This window comes from Myodes glareolus, chromosome 10 (assembly GCF_982192425.1).
Source record: "Myodes glareolus chromosome 10, mMyoGla1.1, whole genome shotgun sequence".
NCBI classification, from domain to species: Eukaryota; Metazoa; Chordata; class Mammalia; order Rodentia; family Cricetidae; genus Myodes; species Myodes glareolus.
This window is the reverse complement of record NC_142035.1, coordinates 36,147,940-36,170,772: the sequence shown is the minus strand read 5'-3', so window position 1 is coordinate 36,170,772 and position 22,833 is coordinate 36,147,940. Positions and strand designations below refer to the sequence as shown.

At 40.7% G+C, this 22,833-nt stretch overlaps 1 protein-coding gene across 8 annotated transcripts in view; it reads left to right on the top strand.

The window, feature by feature from the left end:
* Macrod2 (mono-ADP ribosylhydrolase 2) overlaps positions 1-13,641 on the top strand; it is a 1,889,233-nt gene extending 1,875,592 nt beyond the window's left edge. For all 8 annotated transcript variants that reach the window (XM_085696807.2, XM_085696806.2, XM_085696803.2 and 5 more), the window contains 2 exons: positions 4,583-4,650; positions 10,510-13,641. In XM_085696807.2, coding sequence (XP_085552933.2) covers positions 4,583-4,650 — 68 coding nt within the window. In that variant the 3' untranslated portion in view covers positions 10,510-13,641. The remainder of the gene's footprint in view (positions 1-4,582; positions 4,651-10,509) is intronic.
* Positions 13,642-22,833: the final 9,192 nt, after the last annotated feature.

The following is a 22,833-nucleotide window of genomic DNA, read 5'->3' as shown; positions in this document are numbered from 1 at the left end:
CACACTTAAGTCCTGAGTGCTCACCGTGCCAGCTGTGAACCTTGGAGAGCACTGTAGTGGTGAGAGAGGGCTGGCATGAAGTGAAAGGAAGCTAGTGGTGTATGCTGACTGACAAGAGACCCAGATGGAACCAGCTGAGCAAGAAGTTGGACGGCAGCACTGGCCTAGCAGCTCTCACAGGACATCACATGGGTCTTGTGTCAATAGGTCCCAGGGACCAATTTGATTCCTGCATCCACTGATTATTCAAGGACATTTTACATGGATTTTTAAAGGTTTCCTTGCTATTGATTTTTTTGTTTTGTTAAATGCTAAGCAGTATAATTTACAGTTAATCAAATGTAATGGGCTTTGTTGTATGTTCTATCATATTATCTGTCCTGAAGAATGTTCTATGTATGTGTCAGAAAGATGTGCCTTTAGGAAATGGAGCATCCTGGGAATGACTGCTGCAGCCTTGGGTCCCGGGTACAATTCAATCCTTTTGTCTGCTTGGGATTTTCTGTCGACATGATCTTACCACCGCTGCAAATGCAACATAAAAGCCCCCAGCTGTTAAGAGGCTAGCTATTCACTTCGTGCTACTAAGATCAGCTCTATATATTTAAAATTTGTTCCCTTGCAGAATTGACCCCTTTGTCATTATAAAACAACCTGCCTTACCTCTTTTCACTATTACTAAGTCTTTTTATCTGCTGTATGATAGCTATTCGTGCTTCCTCTTGAATCCCCTGAGCATAGAGTATTTTCCTCCATCTCTTTGTTCTCAATCTATACATACCTTGAGTGGTGAGTTAAGTTTCTTCAGAGCACTATGTAATTTGGTCATGTGTTTTATCCCAATCAGTAACTGTGACATTTACTTGGAAAATTGGTTCATTTACATTCAAGGTAAGGTCTTACTTCAGCCACTATATAAATCATTTCCTAGCTTTCCTGTACTTCCTTTCTTCCATTCTTCATCTTATAAAGCAAAGATCATTATTTTCATCACACTTGACACAACTCTTACAAAATTTTTTGAATATATAATATAATATAATATAATGAATGGAAACAGCAGGGAAAATACATACTAACCAGGAATGGTCAAGTACGGTGACACACACCTGTAATCTCAGCTCTTTGGAAGTAGAGGCATGAAGAGTCAGAAGTTCAAGGTCATGCTCAGCTACACAATACACTTAATCCATGCTGAACTACATAAAATGCTGCTTTTTAAAATGGGAAAAGAAGTGAGTTCCTATTGGTAAAGTAGAATTGTGGCAACAGATTGCTGCAATCAGCCTAGGCTATGCTAGATACTTTAGAAGTCCAGTACCCCGTATCTTTGCTTTGCATTGGAGATCTTCCAGAACTCTTAGTAGCCAAACCTGGGAATGAGAGATACTAACTTTTCCTCAGCTTTAGATTATATCCTGGAACTTGGCCCTGAGCTGCTAAAACCTATCACTTACTACCCGGCCCTACCCTCAGTGATATGACCTTATAGCATTCTAGGTTGAGTTAGTGCTGAGCAAAGCAGTCCTCGCTAACACTAAGCCGAGATGTGCTTAAGTCTCATGGTAGCAAGGACCTGCATGGTCACATACATCAAAGAACCACATTTTAGTTGGTACTGGTGTGAGCCAAAACACAAGGCACAGTCTATTCCCGGTGCCAGGACAAGGCTGGAACTCTGTTGACTGGCTTGTTAGAGCTGTATTACCTGAGATATGAGATAAATGGTAGAGACAGTCCCTTGGCTAGTAAGGCTGGCCCCAAGCTGGGTCACATACAGAGAGATTTTCATAGTCACAGGAACGGAGCATCTCTGCTATAGACTGCCAAAGCTGAACCCAATGCAGACCCAAAGTGGAATCTATTCTTGGAACCCACAGGTCTCTGCCTGTTGTTAGAGCTAATCTAGAGGCTTTGAGCCGTGGCACAAACACAAGATCTTCCCTTTCTCCCAGGTCCTGGGCCAGAGTACAACAGGAGTGATAACAGGATCCAGACAAATTCTGATGCTCGCTTGCTTTCATACCTGGCTTCCCAGAAGGGGAAGGTCTGTTCTCCACTCTGCCACCATAGATTTAAGGAGGCATTGTAGAGGTAGTTAGCTACCAAGTCTAATGTAGTTGTAGTGATTCAGGCCCTGAGCCTACCTGGTGCCATGAGACAGGGCGGGGGCACAGGGCTTTCTCCAGCACCAGATTTCACTGTAGCTAGCTTTGTTCTGTTTCACATTTAAGGTTTGGCCTTAATTATACATCCCTCTCATAAGCAAGAAACACCTCCCCATGCAGGGCTCTTTGGAGTGAAGGGAAGGAGGGCACAAGTAAGTCTTTACCACCTGCGTGCTTCAGTGTGCCTTTTCGATTGTTACACTAGACCATGAGAGTGACATCTGTCACCCCATTTCTGAGAGTGACATCCGTCACCCCATTTATTGTCACTGATGATTTGGCAGATCTTGATAGCTAGGCAGCTGCCCCCTTCTTCCCTCACAGCACCATGAACATCCTTCCTGAGCTATTTGCTTCCTCATGGGGAAGAACAGTTTTCCTTCGAGGGTAGACTACACTCCCCTGCTAGAGTCTCCAAACAAACTCCTTCTGTTAAAGCGGGCGCCATGGTCTTCCAGCCGATCTGCTGTTCCTGTGAAGCTAGTTGTTGAGCCGGTCAGCTCCACATTTCTCCACCTTTGACGGAGTAAAAAGGAAAAGTAAATTACCTTGAGTCGATAATCACTTCAGAAATAAATCAGCCATCAGGGGAAGGAACAAGGCTGTGTACAGGAGAGAGCAGGCTTTTCTCCGTCCCATAGGTTGGCCATCACCTGAACTGCTCCCCTTAACTCTAAGCATTAACTTATTATTATTATTAACCTTAACCCATGAGCATTACTTACCCAGAAGATGCTCCAACCCACCTCCAAAACCATGGACATGTTTCCTTACTACTTCTTCCCAAAGTAAGCTCTGAGGATGTCCAGCCAGCTGCTCCATGAAGAACAAGACACCGGTGTGTAAAATGCTGAGTTTTCACCCCAGATACAGTGGAGACCTGTAGACTCAGCAAGAACTTCTTTAATATGATTTAACATTACTTTTCCACAGAGTTATTTTATCATGGAATACTTTTTATAGAAGATGTATTAATAGGCTGTAGGCCTTAGTGTCTTTTGACTAGAGGCAGGGACGGAAAAGGAGTGTTTCTCCGTGCTTAACCCTGTACACCTCCACTCTGAGAGGGAAGCCTGTGTGCCAGATTGAACAGGGCACGAAGGCTTCTTTGGCTGAGAGAACTGTTTCATCTGGTGAGTTCACAGGTGGAATTTGAAACGAGATCGCAAATAATTAGGAAAATGGTGCGGGTCTCAGGTAAGGGATGAGAGACCAGTGTTTTAAGCCTGTAATTCTGGGAGAGATCTTGGAAGGTCATCTAAGGGCATTTCTCGTCCAAGCATCTGTGTAATATGGGACCAGCATCCACCATTATTCCATTCTTTTACTCGTTCATGTTCTAAAAGAAAAAGAAGGAACTTAGAGTGTCAGTTTTGTGCAAACAAGTGAAAACTTCGCAAAAAAAAAAATAACTAGAGGTTACTACAGGGACGCTGTTGGTGAGTGCTGTCTGTGCTTGGCAGGTAAGCAGGATATGTGTAGTTAAACATCCCGTATTTGGAGGCGGTTGACATAGGAAAACTAACTAGGAGTCGGATGTCTTTTCTTAGTTTCTTACAAATTAGAAACAATGGAAACTGATGACCACCAGCACTGGTCCTGGACGTTTTGCTAGAGGTTATGTTTGCTGGCCAGGGATTTGAAATCAGAGTTTTACTGTTGTAATTATCTGTCATTGTCTGCTTCGCGTGTGTGTTGCTAGGAAATCTACTCATGACTGAAGCATCAAGGCAAGCGTTCTACCAACTGAGCTATATTCCAGTCCCCCACTGTCCATTTCTATATTTATTTTCTTAGCTTACAATATGGGCTTTGGATAGTGAAAATCTCATTAAACTTGCTGACCCTTGGAAATTTCCAGAGTGACTGCTTTGGGCCACTTCTGGAGAAAGGCAGTAATTATACATTCTATTTTTATGCAAATGTTCACATAGAATGAATACAATCAAGCAAAAGGCACATGTGTGGCTTTTCTATCTCCTGGCATCTATTGGCTGCTATACCCATTGGCAATTTGCAGAAGCTGTTTTGAATTCTGAAATTGAAAACACAGCGAACTAAACAGGTCTGTTGACATCGCCACTACGGAGGGAGCAGTGCACCTCTCTGCATGTCAATGGTCTGCTTTTCGTTGTTTTCTCTTTATTTTCCTTAGATGTGTATTAAGGCCTTTGAATTTATTTGTTTAAGGATGGTAATAAATACGCGCAGACTGCCAAACCACAAATCTTGCATGGAATGACAGCTCAGCTGAGAGGAGAGTGAATTCTAACCTACTGGGCCCCGCTGTCATGAATAAATGAGAACAGAAAAGGCATAGACAGGAAATGGGAACGATTTCAAACCATAGTGGCCATTTTCGTGCGTTTAAGAGTTTAGGTTTGATAATTATTGAACCTTTTTTCTGCTTACAGTTGAAATGAACAGCCAGGATGACAACATAAATGAGCCAACAGAGTGTCAGCAAGAAGATTTCCAATAGGTAAGTTGCCCCCATGGAAGGATTTTTCAGTTCATGAGCCAGCCATAAGGAATAGTTTGCAAAGGGCGTGTTGTATTTCTCTTTGCTTTGTCAAGGCCTGGAGTGTAGTTTGAACTAAACTTTGGAGATCTTTAAAAACAATACAGACGAAAGAAGAAAGATTACCTTTAGAAACTTGCCATCCTTAGTAAAACAAACTAATAAACTAAAAAGGATACGCTGCAGTATATTTAAATCATGGAACACCTTCGATTTCCTCACTTTGGCAGAAAGAATAACGTTTTCCCATTAGTCTTACCGTTTGCCTTCTAGAGTGATCAAATTACTTCAGTGACTTGAGCTGATTCCAGGAGCATCCCTTTTCCACAAGCATCATACTGTGTTGTTTGCTATATCTGTTTTTTAAGCATAACACTAAATTTTTACCCAAGAGAATGTATAACGACATATAAATACATATTGACAGAATAGCGGGTGCCTGGGAAAGCGTGCTAACTCCTGAGGACATACACGTCTGTATAGACAGACAAAGCTGGAGTTCAATGAACCCGAGGCAACACCCAGAAAAATAAAAGTGGTAGCCAGACCACACAGTCTACATCATATCTAGAGTGATAAACAATCTATCAGGCTTTTCCAGCCCTGGAGAGGGCTGTGGAAAAGACAGAAAAAGCTGAAATAAAGAAGGTAGCCTTACTATCAACTGAATGTTTAATAACACCATAGAAGAATGAATTGCGAATGAGTGTAGAGCACAGATAGGGCCTTGGTTGCCCTCTTCACTCCCTGGGTCCTCTTGATCTCTTCACCCTGCCACAAGGCCACCTTGCACCATATGTGTGCTCCAACATCACAGTGGAATGAAGGCTCAGACTGTAGGAGAGAACATATCTCTCCTTTTCATAACAATCGTGAACTTCATGGGACCATAAATCTAATGCCATTTGTATAACATGAAATGGTTTTTTAAAATACACTTTCATATAAAAAGGAGCTCATAAACGTTTTAACTTATTCATGTATATCAAATATCCTGTGAAGTCATAGGAATTAATAGCTGTGAAGTTTCCACTGAAAGTAATGAACTGAGACCAAATTTAAACAGTTTACACTCTTCCTCAGTGTTTCCTGGCCTTTTATTCTTTAGCTGCCAAAAACTACAACTTTTGGATTTTTTTCTATTAATTTTCTGTGTAATCAATATCCAGATACAGTGCTAGTATAGATGCATTTTTCTTAACCACAAGGATGCCTGGAAGTTTGAGTACTTCCAACTCAAAACTCTTCAACGATGAGCACGCAGCAGTTGAATCTGTGAACATAGTTGCCACCATTTCTTTCTCATCTGCTTTAAACAGCTCAAGCACTGCTCCTGGCAAGCATGATGGTGGTAGTCTGTGCTCATACAGATCCCAAATACTATCCTTTAAAATGACTCATCGGCCACTAAAACAAACCATCTAAATTAACTAACTAACCAATCCAGGCATCGTCTACGCCGACTTCTCTTTAAAGTGATGAGGGAACTGAGACCTGTACAAGCTTGTTAGTTTGTCTGAGTTCACTTCACTGGTTTTCTGAACTTTATCCCATCTATATTTGATGCATACTAGATAACTCCTTTGGTTGCCCATGTATGTTGTACCTATATTGACTGCTTCAAGAAAACCATGAATTTAAAACATTTGTTTAAAAAAATTGTATATGTAGAAAGCATGTAGAGACTTTCCTTGTTATCCTTAAATAATGCAGGATGGCAATTACAAAACATTACATTATACAAAGGGTTTTGATAATCAAGAGGTAATTTAAGTTACATAGAAGGATGTGCATAACTTTTATGCACACACCACACTGCTTTGTATGTGATACTTGGGCACACATAGCTTTAAATATCCTTCGGGATAGCTACAATCTACCATGGATACTGATTCTAACTTTTGTTTCAAGTTCATTCCCCACATCTTCACAGCCTTCTGCACTTTGTGATGTCACATTTTTCTTCTTTTAGCAGAATCATAGATTAGACTCTGTTCTTATACATCCCTGCAATAGTTTATTTACTCTCTATAGAAATTAATTATTAATTACACCAAACATATGCTAATGTACACTACTATTGGGGTTAGGGGTTGTACATAGCTGTTACCCACTGAGCACCATCAGACTTAGTTTGATATACATTAATATTGAAATATCTCCTTTACAAAGTTCATATACTCATCTGATACAAAAAAAGTGTGGATTAACTGGAACTCCTATAGAGGGTTAATTGGCATAAAAATGTTATAACCTTGTGTTTTAAATTAATCTGACCAAAATCAATGTATAAGGTAGAAAAGTTCATTTGGACTCATGCTTGAGCAATGGCAGGTGCATCAAGGCAGGGAACAGATTATTTAAGTTCTAACCAAACCTTCAAGGTCATGCTCACAGTGACTGTGTGTCCATAAAAATCTTTAAAAAACTGAAGCCAGTTCTTCCAAAACTATTATACTTAGATGAAGGAGGTAAAAAGCCCAATGAATTTAGCATAAAAAAATGACTATTCAACATTATCAAATTTAATTTTATCCCAGGAATGCAAGGATGGTTTGATTCATGCAAATCAATAAATGTAATGATATTGAATAGTCTGGAAGATAAAAATCATATAATCACTTCAATATATTAAATTGTATATGTTTTAGCAAAACTTCATGCATCCTCTGCTCCCATGACAAATATTACACCTTCAGAAAACAGACATAGTCAGCATTATACCAAACCAGGAAAAAATGAAGCATATTATCTAAGCCCAGTATAACACCACTTTTCAACAGCTGGGACAAAATGCCTGTTAGAAACAATGTAAAGGAAACAGTATTAGGCTGGGGCAGCCAAGTTTCTGCTGATGATATGTGCTTATAAAATGACCTTCTCATAACCGGGAGCATCAGGAAGCACGGTAATGGACCAGAATTGGAAATGAGTACAAATTTCGGTGACCTGCTTCCAAACAACCTGCGTCTTCCAGATAAGCCTGACTGGCAATGGTTTCACAACACCCCAAACTAGTTTCAGAAACCAGGTAGTCAAGGACCTTAACCCCGTGGTGGACCTTTCACTTGCCACAGTCAACCACTAAGAGGACAAGCGTTCATCATCACTCTGTACTAACTATGCGTACTAGAAGTTTTTAAAGAAACAATAAAGACATAAAAATGGAAAAAGAAAAAGAATAGTATTTTGTTTGAAGATGCTATGATCCTACATAGAGAAGACGGATAAATTTAGTAAAGTAGTAATACACAGATCCTATCCTATAAACGTAGTTTCATTTCTGTATACCAATGATGATTTTGTGAGAAAAGGAAGTCAGGAACTCAACTCTTCAAACTGACTGCAAAAAGAAACTGTTAGAAATCAATTTGACCAAAGAAGAGAAAGATTTTGCTAGTGAAGACTGTAGGACACGGATGCACAAATGCAAAGAGAAGGTGCAGGGATTTAGAGGAATTCACATTGTTAAACTGTTTATATTACCAAAAACATGACTTATAGGCTCAGTGCAATTTCTGTCATTACACATTCTATGGACTGAATGTGAAATGTCCCTTACAGGCTTAATGTTTGTATACTCGGTCCTTTTTTGGTACACTACTTTGGAACTACCCTGTGGATACTCATTGGAAGTTTCATTTTTCCAGTCTTCCTTCTACTTCCCGACTGTGGGCAGGCGTCCCCTCACATTCCTGCCAGCTTCCCTTCCCTTCTCCACCATGATTGGCTGTGTCCTTTCTTAAACTGCTGCATAGAAAAATTTCTTCCTCCTTTGCATTGCTCCTAGCTCAGCATTTAGTCCCAGCAATGAGAAAAGCAACTACCAGAAAAACCTAAGAGTTTCTTCACAAAGCTGGAACAACAGCAACGAAAACCTAACCATATGAGAACAGAAAACAACAACAATCCAGTAATCCAGAGGTGAAAAAAAAAAAATCCAGGTCGGAGGTATGGCAGTGTTTGCAAAGTCAGAATCCACCTGCAGGTGATTGAAATTTGTCCATTTTTTTTTTCACCCTGTACAAAAATCAACTAAAAGAGGGATCAAAGACATAAATGTAGCATCCAAAACTATTTGAGCAAAACACTTTATGTCACTAGTCTGGGCAATGTTTTTCTGGATAGGATTCCAATAGCACAAGAGCAACAGGAGCACTTTGTAAACAGGATCACATCCAACAGCGAAGCGTCTATGCCACAGACAATCAACATAATGGAGAGACATTGACAGTGGGGGGGGGGCATTTGTCAGCTATATATCTAAAAAGAAGAATATCCAGAGTAGAAACCAAAAGACTTAAAAGCAAATCTTCTATTTAATAAAAAAATGACCCAAATAGACATCTCTCAAAAGAAATACCAATATACCAATAGCCAACTACTACATGAAAAAAACACCACTTACCCAATGTTGGTGGTAATGTAAATCAGTTTATTTCCTGTGGAAAACAACATGAAGTTTCCTCAGAAAAACAAAAATAGAATTGCGATAAGATGTAGCTCATGGGAACTGGAGAAAGAGATACTGTAATCAGAGTATATGTCTGAAAAAAATCTATTTTCAATATAAAAAAATAGGGAGAAAAGATAGAGTCATCCTAACCCTTAGTATTGCTCGGCATGGCATATCCACATACGCATGTTTATTGCTACATTATTCATAGTACCTAAGATAGGGAATTGTGCTAAGTGTCCATGAACAAAAAAACAAAAGTCATAATGGAATTTAAACCCGCCCTTTGCAGCAAAATGAATGGAACATAGTACATTATGTTAAATGAAATAAGCCACTGAACCAAAATATCAACATGAAATGGGGATAGAGGTAGCTAGGGATTGAGAAAAGTCTAGCTTGGGCATGGGGTAGAGATGGGGGGGGGTGGCTGGGAAAATGCACACTGTGTGCATGAATATGATTTTAATACTGAACCCCATTCATATGGATGCTATGTTCTTGGCACAGTCTAAATATCTCACAATGGAATGGGTGAAAACGTGATTTCTCTACGCAGGGTATTGACAGTCATCATCGGAAAAGAACAAAATAAACTTAAGAAGCAGCAGTATAACTCGCAGAAACACTGTGCTGAGTGAAAGACGCTCCTGTGATCCTGTTTGTAGAGATCTCATGTGTAGAAAGTTCTAGAACCAACAACTGTTGGTTCCAGCAGGATTGGCCTTGACAACGGGATATTTCTAGAATCATGAGGATTTTTCAGATCCTGATAGTGTCACAGACTAAATATGAATCTGAACCTAGAATCAGCTGAGTACATCTGATTCGTGCATTTCCCTGGAGGTGAACGAACCTCAGTTTTAAAAGTCCAACTAAAATGAGCATAGACTCTTCTGGGAAAGGGTCTATTGAAGTTGTCTCTGGGTGGAGGACAGCAGATATGCAGCAAGAAAGGTCTCATCAATGCAAAGCAACATCATATAAGTCTTTATTTGCATTCTGGTCCCTAGAATCTAGACTGTGGGAATAGTCGAGGAAGGATGGACACATCAAAGATAGACTGTTCAAAGAATTCTTTGAACACTTGAGTTAATCGTCCCCACCAGCTGAAGCAATGTGTCATGTGGCCTACATTTATCAGCGGCGATTTATAAGATCGCTAAAGATACCAGGTGCTAGCAATTACAGTGCAGATAGGTAAAGCCCTTTGATAGTCAAATAAGCTCTTCCTAGGCCTGGCTGAGGATGGGCATTTATTTCATGGGCTGCATTAAAAAAAAAAAAAAAAACTATTCCTTGCTAAGCCTTGTAAAAATGCCTAATCTTTAATCTAACAAACTGTTTCTCTTTGTCTTCCTCAGGGCCGCAAGATGAAGCAAAGGAACAAAGAATTGAAGCGAAATGACAACCCTCAGCATCGCAAGGCCTGGCCCTGGGGGACTTGGGAAGATGATAGTGTGTGCTGTGGAAGAGGGTGGGGGAGGGGGGAAGGCGAGTCCGAAGAAGGAAGGGTCCTTTGCTCTAACTCTCCAGCTGCATTTTGTTTTGTTTACCTACAGTAAAGCAAACAGAAAAGAATTAAAAAAGAAAGAAAGAAAGGAAAAGGAATAAGACAGCAAGCTCGCTCCACTCGTGAGGCCCCAAGCTAAGGCAAACTTTCAGGCACTTTGTCCCTTTCATTTCAGTCTTTTCTCCATGCCTCACCCTAGGATTGGTGATAGGGTTAAGACTCACCCGTGTCTCCTGGTCCCTGTCTGTTTTCTTGGTTACCTCACAAAGCTGGTCATAGAGTGATTTCTCCCAAGCGGGGAAAAAAAGAAGGAAGGAGATTGATGAGCTTCAGGCTAAATTTCAAGAATCACCAGGCCCCAAACTGGTAAAATCCACAGACAGAGGAGGAAGGATAGAAAATGGACACAAGCCTCAGAGAACACCTTGAAGAGGTCTGAATGAGGAGTTCAGAATATTTTAATCAGGATTTACTGAAGAAGGTGGACCTGGCAGCCACGGGGGGGGGGGGGGGGGTCTCCACCTCCACATCCTGGATGTCTTGTGCATTCCCTTTTGAGGCTGATTTTGAGCACAGCTTCTTTGGTTTATGAGGTCTTCATGGCGTGCTTCCATTTAGGGTCCATCACTGAGATGTGCCTCTTCCTACGCCATGGGAAAGGGTATTACTATCATTAAGATTTAATAGATGCACTTGCTTCATTTACAACCCAAACAAGCCTGTTAAATAATAATTTCAGTTTCCAAAGTTCCACATGAAATCATAAAAGAATATCCATGTTGAGTCAAGGTGTGTTAGCCCACAGAGGTTCCCACTTGAAGTTAGCAGCCCTTGGAGCCATTGCTTCCAGTCCTGGCTTATCTGTCTGCTTATGCCAAGTCCAAGGATGATTTGGTGGATCATCCACTCATCCAAAAGGTAGTTAAAACTATCAACAACTTAAGAAGCCAGTGGAATAGAGTTAGCTCAAGCAATGAAGACCAGAGGAGGCTGGGCATCGTGCCGACTCTCTGTCCCAGAACATACGGAAGTTCTCCCGCTACCTCCCTGGGTTCCAAAGACATGGTAGTATCTTTTGCACATCATCTGAACCCTACAATGCTTTAGACTTGGGATGTTTATGATGCTATTCTTAACAGAAGGGGAATGGGAAGTGGGAACCAACAAAATCTAAAGTCTATAGTGACATGATACCACTTTATAAATTTCTCATCCAGATCTCTAGTTTTGTCCTTTCCTGTGGAAAACTCACCTTATCTTCCTATGACCAGTTTTGCCTGTTCTGAATTAATTGCCTCTTCCAGACAACATATTTTGTATAATAGAATAAGTAGCAAATCATACATCTACATATGTTACCTTTTAACAACTCTAATTTTCATTAAAGCAATTCATCATAGCAATGAGGCTATTTCGGCAATTTCATGAGGCTACCCCATGACCTTTCTCCTTTACAGTATGACATGAATGCGCATACCTCTCCATTACACACTGTTTTCTAGAACAATACTTTCTCTAAATAATTGAAGAAAAGATGCCATTCAGATATTGATAGCTTCAATATCTTGCCATCTTTCTAGCTATTTTAAAAGCACCCATCATTTTTAGGACATGCCTGACAAGAGAACCAAGCTAGGAGGGTGTTTCCCCGGAACTCCCAGGGGAAGTACTACTGGGACCCTTAGGGGGCTATAGTGGACGGCTGGCTTCTAAATGGACAAAGGCGAAAGAGGGACAACCAGGACAGAGGTGATCCAGCCCACCTTCCTCTTTATTAGCAATGGCAGCCATTTGACTCACTCATATTGCATGGGTTAAGAACTAGAGGAGAGAATTCTATGAAAACTGTAGAAAAAGGAACGTGCTCTTCGTATCTAGGAAACAGAGAGGGGGGAGTCCCACTCCTGCATTTGCCTAGACTTCTTTTAATGAATTAGACATTTTCATTTTTGCTTTGCCGTAGATTTTTGGTTGCTATGTGGCTGAATGATTGTACGCTTTAAAATAAATAATGCAGTTAATTCACACTTCAATAATGAAATATTAACATTTTAGCTCTGGGCCAGCCTGAAGACATCACAAACAAGAAAACGCGTTGCCTGCTGGCCCTGTCACTGCACGGGCTGTGCAAGGCAGTCCATGTGGGAAGTAGACCAGTTCTTCCACACATAAATTCCGGAGGGCCATTTCCGACCACACTTCAGTCAGGCCACACGACATGAAGGGCAGTGGGAAGATGGGAGGAAAGTAGCCCTGTTATTAGTCATGTTTGCACACAGACATTTGAAATAGGTCTTCGACATAAGAGTCCTAATTAAAAAGGTACTCGCTGCAGGCTAGACAAAGGGGCTTTTCCTCTTGCTGGTAACTATTCAGAAGATGGACAAGTCTTCTTTGATAAAAGCTTACAAAGAAGACATCCGAAGCCCTGTCTATGACACCGGGTCACATATTAACCACTGCAGCTAATTGTAAATCTTTCTATGAAACTCTGAAAAGCCTCTTTGTGAATTAGTCCAGTTCTGCTTGACGCACTTGGTTTGCAAAGACATTTTCTCTGTATGTGGTGCATGTCGGCTGTGCTTTGAACAACAACAAAGCTAGCAGAATACGCTCAATATATTTTCTCGGGAAATAGGGTTTTTATCATATGACTCATTAAGGATTTGCCTTACCCTGACATTTGTGATATAAAGGAAAATCAGGAGAAAAGTACTTTTCTTGAACAAGATATGTTTTTACTTAATGCGAATACATGTAGTCTGTTGCTTGCAAGGAAAAAAAAAAACCAAACGTCTTCTGGTAATAATAGGGTAACACGTGCCTCTTTTGTTAAGCCAGTCTTGACATGCTGGACAGCTTCTGAGTCTGTTTGTCTGTTCTCATCTGTGCCACACACTATGACACTTAAATGACTGTTGCCTTCAAACTATATTTGTTAGAGCAGAGTGCAAATAAACTTCTTTGAGAGGAGAATGTGGAATCATGTGTCTTGTGAAATTTGTTCTTTAGCCACAAGCAAAAATCCTGCGCTGATTTAATACTATTTGGTTCTAAGTAAGCGTATTTAAAGTTGCTTCTGTAAATTCACTTTGACTCGATGATTTTCTGCCTTCCTGAGACTAACTGAAGTTTTGTCCATGTTTTGCAAACTACAGAGAAGTAGATACACATACCCACAACATTTTTTTCTTTATGCTAGATAAGTCATTAACTTACTCACATAGGTTGATGAGAAAAGGGCAGTGAGTCCAGCCATGGGGTACATCCTCCATTACTGGAAGTCCCTCAAGTACTCCTGTGATCTTGTTACTGCCTGGCTGTGTGATCCTGGCAGCCATACACTCAGTCCACTGCTGAGAGAGTCGTGATTGCTATAATTACAGAAATGACTCAAAGTGCAAAACACCAACCAAAAATCACCGTGAGAAAACCCAATGCCCTCTCCAAAGGGGACATCCATAAGCATTGCACCAAAAAGCAAGTCACTCCATCTCTTTCAGAACAAGTGCTACCTGCTGTCCAGTTGTGATTCTTGTCGGCAACCAAGCGAGCCCTTTTACAAAATGCCAGAGATGAACTGGCCTAAGGACATCCAGGCTGCCACCCTAGAGCAGCATGCTTCTAGTCGTAAATAAGGTTTGAAGAAGAAATGAAAAGCAGGCAGCACAGTCCCCTGTTGTAGCGGGCACCTTCAACACGTGGCTCACAGTGACAATGATGATCGTTAGACTCGATTCACACCATGCTGGGTACAATGCTTCGTTTATACCCAACTATTCAAGACTCTGCCTGCCATTCATGCTTCTCTGATGATGCTGTTAGTGTTCATACATGAGGCTAGGGGGGCCCATTTTTCAGCCAAACTATAGCGAGAGGGGACTGCAGAAAGGAATTAATTTTTTTTGTTAAATGAATTTGTCTGTTTCAGTGTTGAATATTCATTTTGAATAGACATTCAGTTATCCAGATTCAAAGCGTAAACTCTATTATTGAGTGAAGTTATTCTTTGTTTCGTAATTGTTTCTGTACCTCATAAATAAAAGGCTCATTTTCTAAATACTATGCAATAAAACTAATACTTAACCAAAAATATAAATATTAAAGCTATAGTAGCTAAAACTATAATTAAGGAATTTTTAAATTATTTAACTTTGCATTATAATATTTTTATAGTTACAAAAATTTGAGAAAGCGTTCAAATTAAGATTTTTTAGCAACAGAAAAAATGAGTACGGAATCAGGATGTTAAGTCTTTCTCTTGTTTGAAATTTCATAAAAAATGGGTAAGTCTTCGGCACCTATCCTGAATGACTTTAAAAAAGTACCAATAGAAATGTTTTTTTAAGTACAGAAAAATTTTATGGAAAAGCTACTTAGCCAGTATTGAATTTATTTTTAATTTACCAACAGTACAATGGGGGACAGGGGAAATGCATACAAAAAAATCAATACATAAAAGAAGCAGCTACTGAAAGGGCCCTTTATTGTTGTCTCTTTCTCTATATACCAATCAATCAAAATAATGAGAGTGAATTGACAAAATCCTGTAAGCAACTTCAGGTAATAGCTTTGATCTACTTTCATTTTGTTTTATTTTCAATATTATATGAATCATAATTTGTGTCATGAATGTCCATTGCTTCTTGAAGTGGGTGTATCACAAACATTCTCTCATCAATTATTAAGTTAAGTCATTTAAAATACTCCATAGTAATGGCTGAAGTTTATTGTACCACTTCCTTGCTGTATGACATTCAACTTACTTGGGTCTTACTTCCTTTAAATAAAACTACCAACATTCTTTTTTAACCACAGTTTCTGTTTACACCAAGCCACACTTTCAAGAAAGGCCCCGGGGTTAATGAATATTTGTCCCTAATCACCAAATTACGTTACAGAGTCATACTTCTAGCAATTATAAAATGAGAATTTCCACTTTGTGTGGCCCTCGTTGACCTTGAGGGCACTATAAACATGGACGCTTGAACATGTCAGCATGAGAAACTGTTTCTCATTATTATTTTAACTATCCTGTTTCATTTACTAAATGAGGGTGGACAGATTTCTGTCAGCTGCTTGTATTTTCTGATTGGGGAATTAATCTGCTCTGTTCTTTGGTCATTTATCACTAGAATTTTGCTTTTCTATTGATATTTATGAGCTGGCTCTTTATATAGAGAGAGTTTTATCTTCATTGTCATGTGTCCCACACAAATGTTTCTACTTGTCTTTCAGTTCATAATTGCGATTGTGATATTTTCCGACACATAGTCCTTTCTATCTCTCTGGGAAGCAAACCTCGTTCCCTCCATGTGGGCTTCCATGTCCTTTGTCACTGACAGTGCCTGCTGAGCTTTATTTTTGCCTCTGCCAAAATCTTTAGCCTAGTAGAAAATGCCTTGTTTGGCTTTTCTGGTTATAGGTCTTCCAATCCTACACCTGCCAGAAGATGACAGACGGACATAGAACCCAAGCTGGCCAATCACAGGAATTTACCTATCAGGCTTCAATGATTGATTTGGAGAGACTTGTGACCCAAACTGAACCAATCTAATTTGAATTATTTTTGCTGGGAAAGAGAACTTCACCAGTTCCAATGTATAGGTAACCATGTTGATTTTTAATAGCCTTTTCTATCAGTCATGCGACTTAATAAATTTCCCTTTCAAGCAACTTTTAAGACAGGTTCGTAGAGGTTTTCTGGTTTGAAAGAACATCATTCATTATCATTCCTGTTCTTCATTCCACTCCTTTTCTTGAGACAGGGTCTCAGTTCTCTCTGGATGTCTTTGAGCACTCTTGTAGCTGAGGCTGGCCCAGACCACCTGGCCTTCCTGCCTCCATCTTTCAAATGCTGTATCAATGCTTATCCACCAACATGCCCATCTAAAACCAAAATGTCTCATAGTCCTCAAAGCCCCATGGGTGTGCTCCCCCACCCAGAGCTCTGAAAAGTTGTGTTCTATTCTCTCCTCTCTGGTGGCTTCTCTCCACTCATGACACCATGCTCTTGAGATGTGCAACCATGTTTCTCTCCTTAAAACTTTTCACTGGCTTTTCTAGAATGTTCTTTCTCTGGCTGTTCTCATGACTACTTTGTTCATCGCTTTGGGATGTTCTCAAAGCTTTCTCAGTGAGAGTTACCACAAATGCCCTTGTAATGCTACAAACAACTCCTAGGCCTACCCCCATAACCATAAGGCTCCAGTCCTCCTTGCCACTTAAATGATTTATATATTAAACTGACTCCAAGAAAAAAAAAACTTAGAAGATTCAGTTCATTTGGGAACAGGTACACAAGAAATTCTAGTCACTGAAGAATCCCAAGTTCCAAGGTTGGACTTAGCACATGTGAAACAGGCCTTAAATATTTGTTGAAAGAAGGAATTCTGCTCAATTTTTGTTCTGGGAAGTTGTTGGCATGTTCCTTTTTGTAAAACAGGTCAACTCCTAACTGAAGGGTTTTTGTGTGTGTGTTGACCTAGAGGTTTATAAAGGAGCAATGAGTTCACGGATGATGAATCAGGAAGTCAACAGGGTGCCCTGCATCTTGATCCTGAAGACAGAGCAGAAGAGGGAAGCCTAAAATCTTTTTGCATAATTGGGATGGAAAGGTGACTTAGCAGTTAAGACCACATACTCATTCAGAGGACCCAGGTTCAGTTCCCAGCACCTATATGTTGGCTTATCATCACTCATAACTACAATTTCAGGGGACCCAATACCTTCTTTTTCCCTTCATAGTCTTAAGACATACACATGGTGCACAGACATACGTGCAGGCAAAACACACATAAATTAAATCTTTTTTTTTTAAAAAAAAAAGTATTGTGGGAACTGCCTTTCTGGGCAGAAATTATATCCAGTTTATACTGAATATGAAAAAGGGAACAGGAAATAGTCATTCATTTATCTTGCCTAAATTAGTAAGGACTGCATGTGATGGAGCTGCATCACTCTATGTGAAGGTAGACAGTGACAGGAATAGGTAGACATGGTCAGACTACCATGGAAAGGCGATGAAACGTCTACAACTGGCTACCATTTGTATCATAGCCTCTAAGTTAAACATAGTTCCTCTAAGCTGCCATCATGGGGTGCCGTCCCTTCAGTATGAAGTCCAAGGCCACAAGAGATAAGGCATTACTCCTAGTCACACCTAGAAGCAACTCTACATCATCACTTTCGACCACACATTATTGAGTACAAGTTAGTCAACTGACCTGACTCTAACTCCTGGGAGCTATAGTTCGGCTGAGTAACTAGCAGGGAATAGACTGTGTCTGATGGTGCTCTAGCATGCTGCCTGCTTTGTGCTGATGTTTTGCTCTGTGCTCTGGCTCAACCCACTGTTTCCACTCACCAAGACCAAGCTAGTCAACACAGCAGCTCAGGGAGGAATGCCACCTGGGTATGTCAATTGGTCAAAGCAATTCAGCTCTGGACAGAGGACTTAAGCGTATATGGAGAAAGCAGAAATGCTGCTCGACAGCAGTGGCTAAAAAGAAACCTGGAGATAGTGAGCCAGTAAAATGGCTTATCAGGTAAATGCACTTGCAGTGCCATCGTAATGGCCCAAGTTCAAGTCCAGAACACGTTTAAAAAAACAAAAACAAACACACAGAAAAAAACCTGGATGCCATAGTGTACATTTGTATTTCCAGCATTCCTATAGCAAGATGAGTCAGGAGGAGCTTTTCTGGAAGCTTCCAGCCAGCTAGCAAAGGGTATGCAGCACAGCAAAACCACAAGAAATTCTGCCTCAGCAAGGTAAAAAAACAAAAAAAAAAAACCAAAAAAAAACAATCAAATAAAAAACGACTCCTGAAAGTTGTCATTTAATCCCTACATGCACATTATGGCATGCGTCAACACACACACACACACACACACACACACACACACACGTAAATAACATTTAAATTTAAACTAAAAAAAAGAACTTTGAGGATATGGTAGAATAGAATATACCATTCATTGTCTTGTCTCTCTTCCTGGATTAATTTCCTGGTTTTTATTAAGACACCTAGCACAAGGGTTAATTGTCTAGATTAGCCCCTATATGGACACCTCTTGCCTGTGTCTAACTATAAGAACCTGCCCAGATGCCCACATGTCTTTCTTGTTTTCATCTGCTTCAGTCTGGGTTTCTATGTGGTTCCATGTTCCTACCTAGACATTTAATGCAGCTTGAATTTATTTTGTTCTTTGGTAGCTAGTGAGAAACAACTGCACTTCGTTTTCAAAATACTCCCAGGACCAATTATTAAATGGCAATCCAGACTCTGTGTCCTGAGTTCCTGCTTCAACAAGGCTCATTTTGCATTTACACAAGATCTCGTTTCTTAGCTACCTCTCATACTGCTGTTTCCTGATATACTGATTCAGCCACTGTGGTTTAACTGGCTGTGAGGATGTCTAGTGGGGCAAACTCAGGGCCTGCACTCTTCTTCATGTTCAAGTGCTCCTACCTAGTATTGCTTAGTATTTAAGATATGTCTTAAACACCCTTCACTGCATTTTCCATCAAGAGACAACATCCCTTATTTTCTTTTTTTCCTTTTCCTTTCTTTGTTGTTTTTTTTCCCTTAAATCCAATTCTCCTTCATTTAGAATCCAGAAAAACTGAGCCAATCAGAGGATTCCCATTTGAGTTCTGATACCAAGGGAAAAAGACACTTGTTACACAGGTAGCCTTCTGAAATGCTGCATAGAGGAAACCTTCCTGTTTATCCCTGGCCTGTGGACCAGACTGAGCTGTGGCCTGAATAACAATTGTTTTTTCAATCTTCTGTCCAAAGCCCTTTTCTGACTGGTTGGGCCTCCCTAGCCATCAATCTCCTGTCCGTGCCTTCCAGTTGTGTGTAGAGAGTCAGAAGGCAAATGCTAGGTAAATGTCAGTGTGTCTTGAGTGATCATCCTCTCTAAGCAATCAACCACTTTGCAAGTAATAAAGGATTCAACAGAGTTGGTCACAGGCCTCTTTATCTGCAAAGCACAAGATGCAGGCAGCTTGCTTGTGGTTATCAAATGCTTCCCAGAGAGGGCCGAGCTGCTCCTGAAACAGTGTCTTTGGTTTCATTTCATCTGATACTGGGTATTGGCATTGCACAGTCAAGAGGAGATTCATTAACAGCCTGGTCTAGTAAAGACTGAGGCAATAGCATCCTCTCTAAAGTATCCTGATCATGAGAGGCTGGGAAAGTTCTAGGTTTTTGTTCGGGTAAGTAGAATTAATATGGACAGAGAATCTATAAACATCTAATGTTAAGTAGCATTCGTCACTGTTCAAATAATTGTTCATAAGTTAATTCTGTCTTGACAACAATCGAGTAGTTACTGCTTCCACTCACCTTTAAGATGAACCACCCAAGGTACCAACAAACTACTTAATTTGCTTGCACAAGGCCACAGATCAAGTAAACAACCAGAAGTTGTTATCCTAACTACTTCAGTTGGAGGCTTCTGTACTAGAGTACTAGGGTCAGAAACAGAATTGCCATCAGACACTAGCGAGTCCCAGATTCTGGCCCTCCACCTAGGCTCCAGGTCTTGGAGCTTCTGGTTTGGGAATCTGGGGAAGAAATGTCAGAATGCTGTGCCTCTAACAGCTTCCCGGTATTGCAGTTGCTGCTGCTGCCCCAGGGGCCAGCCTTTGAGAACAACGGCACCGCACTGTACTGAAGTGATTGGCAGGTGTGAGCCCTTGACAGCTAGGAAGGGTAAAACATCCTGAGAATCTTTAAGCCATGCAGCTGATTCTCAATTTCCTAAGTCGGAATACCTGTGTGTTTCAATTCCCTACAGCAACTGTAAGCTGGCACAACCCACACGGGGCCGGCTTCTCTGTCTGTTGGGTTCACAGGCAGCTATTCAAAATTGAAACAGTATGAACAGGAAAGTTCATCATCAGGAAACAGAGGTTTAAATATCAGCCTGATGGCCTAACTTCTCCCTTCATAGCTATGGTTGTCATATATAGAACATAGTATCAATTATTTACCACTTAAGAATTTAAGGTAAATGTTATTCACATACATATAGACATTTTCTGGCATATAGAAATAATGGTGTCAACACACACACAGACAAACACATGCACACATACCTAACCCCCTATGAAGAAATGATATTTGATTTCCTTTCTTTTTAGAAACCAGGAGAGGAACTTAACTTTCTTAGCTTTTGCAAAATCGAACAGAGTTACACTGGGTATCCAAAAGTTCTTTCCATTTTCCCACTGTGACAAGAAAGACTGTGTACTTGGCTGTCTGCTTCAGCCTACTTCTTCAGGGGAGAGGGATTTATTGGCTGGCTCTTCTCCAGAGCCATATTTCTGTGCAGAAGAAATGGATGAGTTCTAATGGAAAGATGGAAAGGGCAAGAAAGAGCCAGCAATCCACAAAGAGGGAGACTGGGCAAGGGAGTAAAGGAAAAGAGAACTTGGAGTAACTTCAATGTCATAAGTAACGCTACCTCTTAACCGATTGTAAGTTGCTCATTGCATTCTCTCTGGTTTTCTTTCCTTTGCAAGAATATACAGTTGGTGCCTGTGTTAGTCATCGCCCTCCTTCCTGGAGATACAGGAGTTAATGACACGGACAGAACCTCCTATCATGTGAGGAAGGGCAAAGTAAGGTAAAGACTGGAAGAAGAGAAACAGAGAAACACCACCAGTGGGGAAGCCTTGAGGATTAACAGCCAACTCTTCTGCATTCGGCCACCTGAAAATTTCCCACACAGGAAAAACCAAGCTCTTAGAGGCTGGTGGCTCACCCCTAGCCTCTGAGAACTGCCACTGTCGTGAGAGGAGAGTGTAGGTTAAGCTCAAGTCCTGTCATGGAGTCTACATGAATCGGGGTCTACACTCAGCCATCTTTCCTTGGTGTTCAGCAAAAGTGGAACATGATCCAATTTTAAAAGTGACTCCATGTCGATGTAGGAGGAGGAAGCTGGGCTAATACCAAGTGAATTCTCTCACCTGTGACCTCAATATGAGGAAGAGAAGGGAGGAGAAAGAGCAACAGTTCTGAAGAAAGTTCTAGAGGAGTTCACAGATGGATCTAGGCTCTGTTGGGCGCTATAGTTATGTCTATAGTTCGATAGTTACTACCTCTATAACTATAGAGGCCACTGTCTTCCCTAGTTACTACCCCACTTTTCTGTGGGCCACACTCTTCCATAGTTACTACCTCGCTTTTCTCATGACCTCCAGAAACGATTTACTAAGCATACGGTTTTGTTCTCAAGTGCCTGGGGTCAATGTTCTCAATTCTAGCCACACAATAAAATTGTCTAGGGAGCCCTACTCTCCCAAAAAACAAAGGAAGAGAAGTCTATAAATGGCAGGCTTGTCACATTTCCAAGATATCAAGGTCACTAAAAACAGACAAAACAAGAAACTGTTCTAGATTCAAGGAGTATATGAAGACAAAACTAAATTCATTGTAGATCCTGGGAAGGAGCATCGGTGCCGTAACTAGGTAACTAGTGTCAATGAACATCCCCCCCTTTGACCTTGACTGCTGTGGAAATGAGGGAGAGAATAAAGATTTAGAAAGGGGCAGGAAAGACACAAATTAATTATTTATGTTTCATTTGCTTTTTTTCCCCCTTTCTTTTTTGTTTTTTAAAAACGAAATCCTTCTAGACAGCCCTAGCTGTCTGGCCTGGAACTTGCAGCTACATCGGCCAATCCTAGAACAAACTCACAGTGATCATCACCACCACTGCCACCACTACTGCAGCTCATAATTCCACCCTGACCTAGTATTGGGGTGAAAGGCATGTCACACCATTTGGGGTTCCTTTTGCCTATTTAAAACAAATCATTGGAAATGAAGAAATGGCTCAGTGGTTAAGAGCCCTTATGATTTCAGAGGACCCCCAGATCTGATCCCCAGCATCCACACGGCAGCTCACCACAGTCTGTCACTCCAGTTCTAGGGGATCCAACACCTTCTTCTGACATCTGCTGGCAGCCAGCATGCATGTGGTGCACAGACATACATGTAGGCAAAAATCACTGAGTGAAAAATTAAATAAAAAAATAAATTATTGTATTCAATATACTTGCACGGTCGTAAAGAGGTCAGAGAATAACTTGCTAAGTACTCTTCTTCCACTACGTGGGTTCCAAGGATGGGAACTGAGTCGTCAGGCTCTGAGGCAC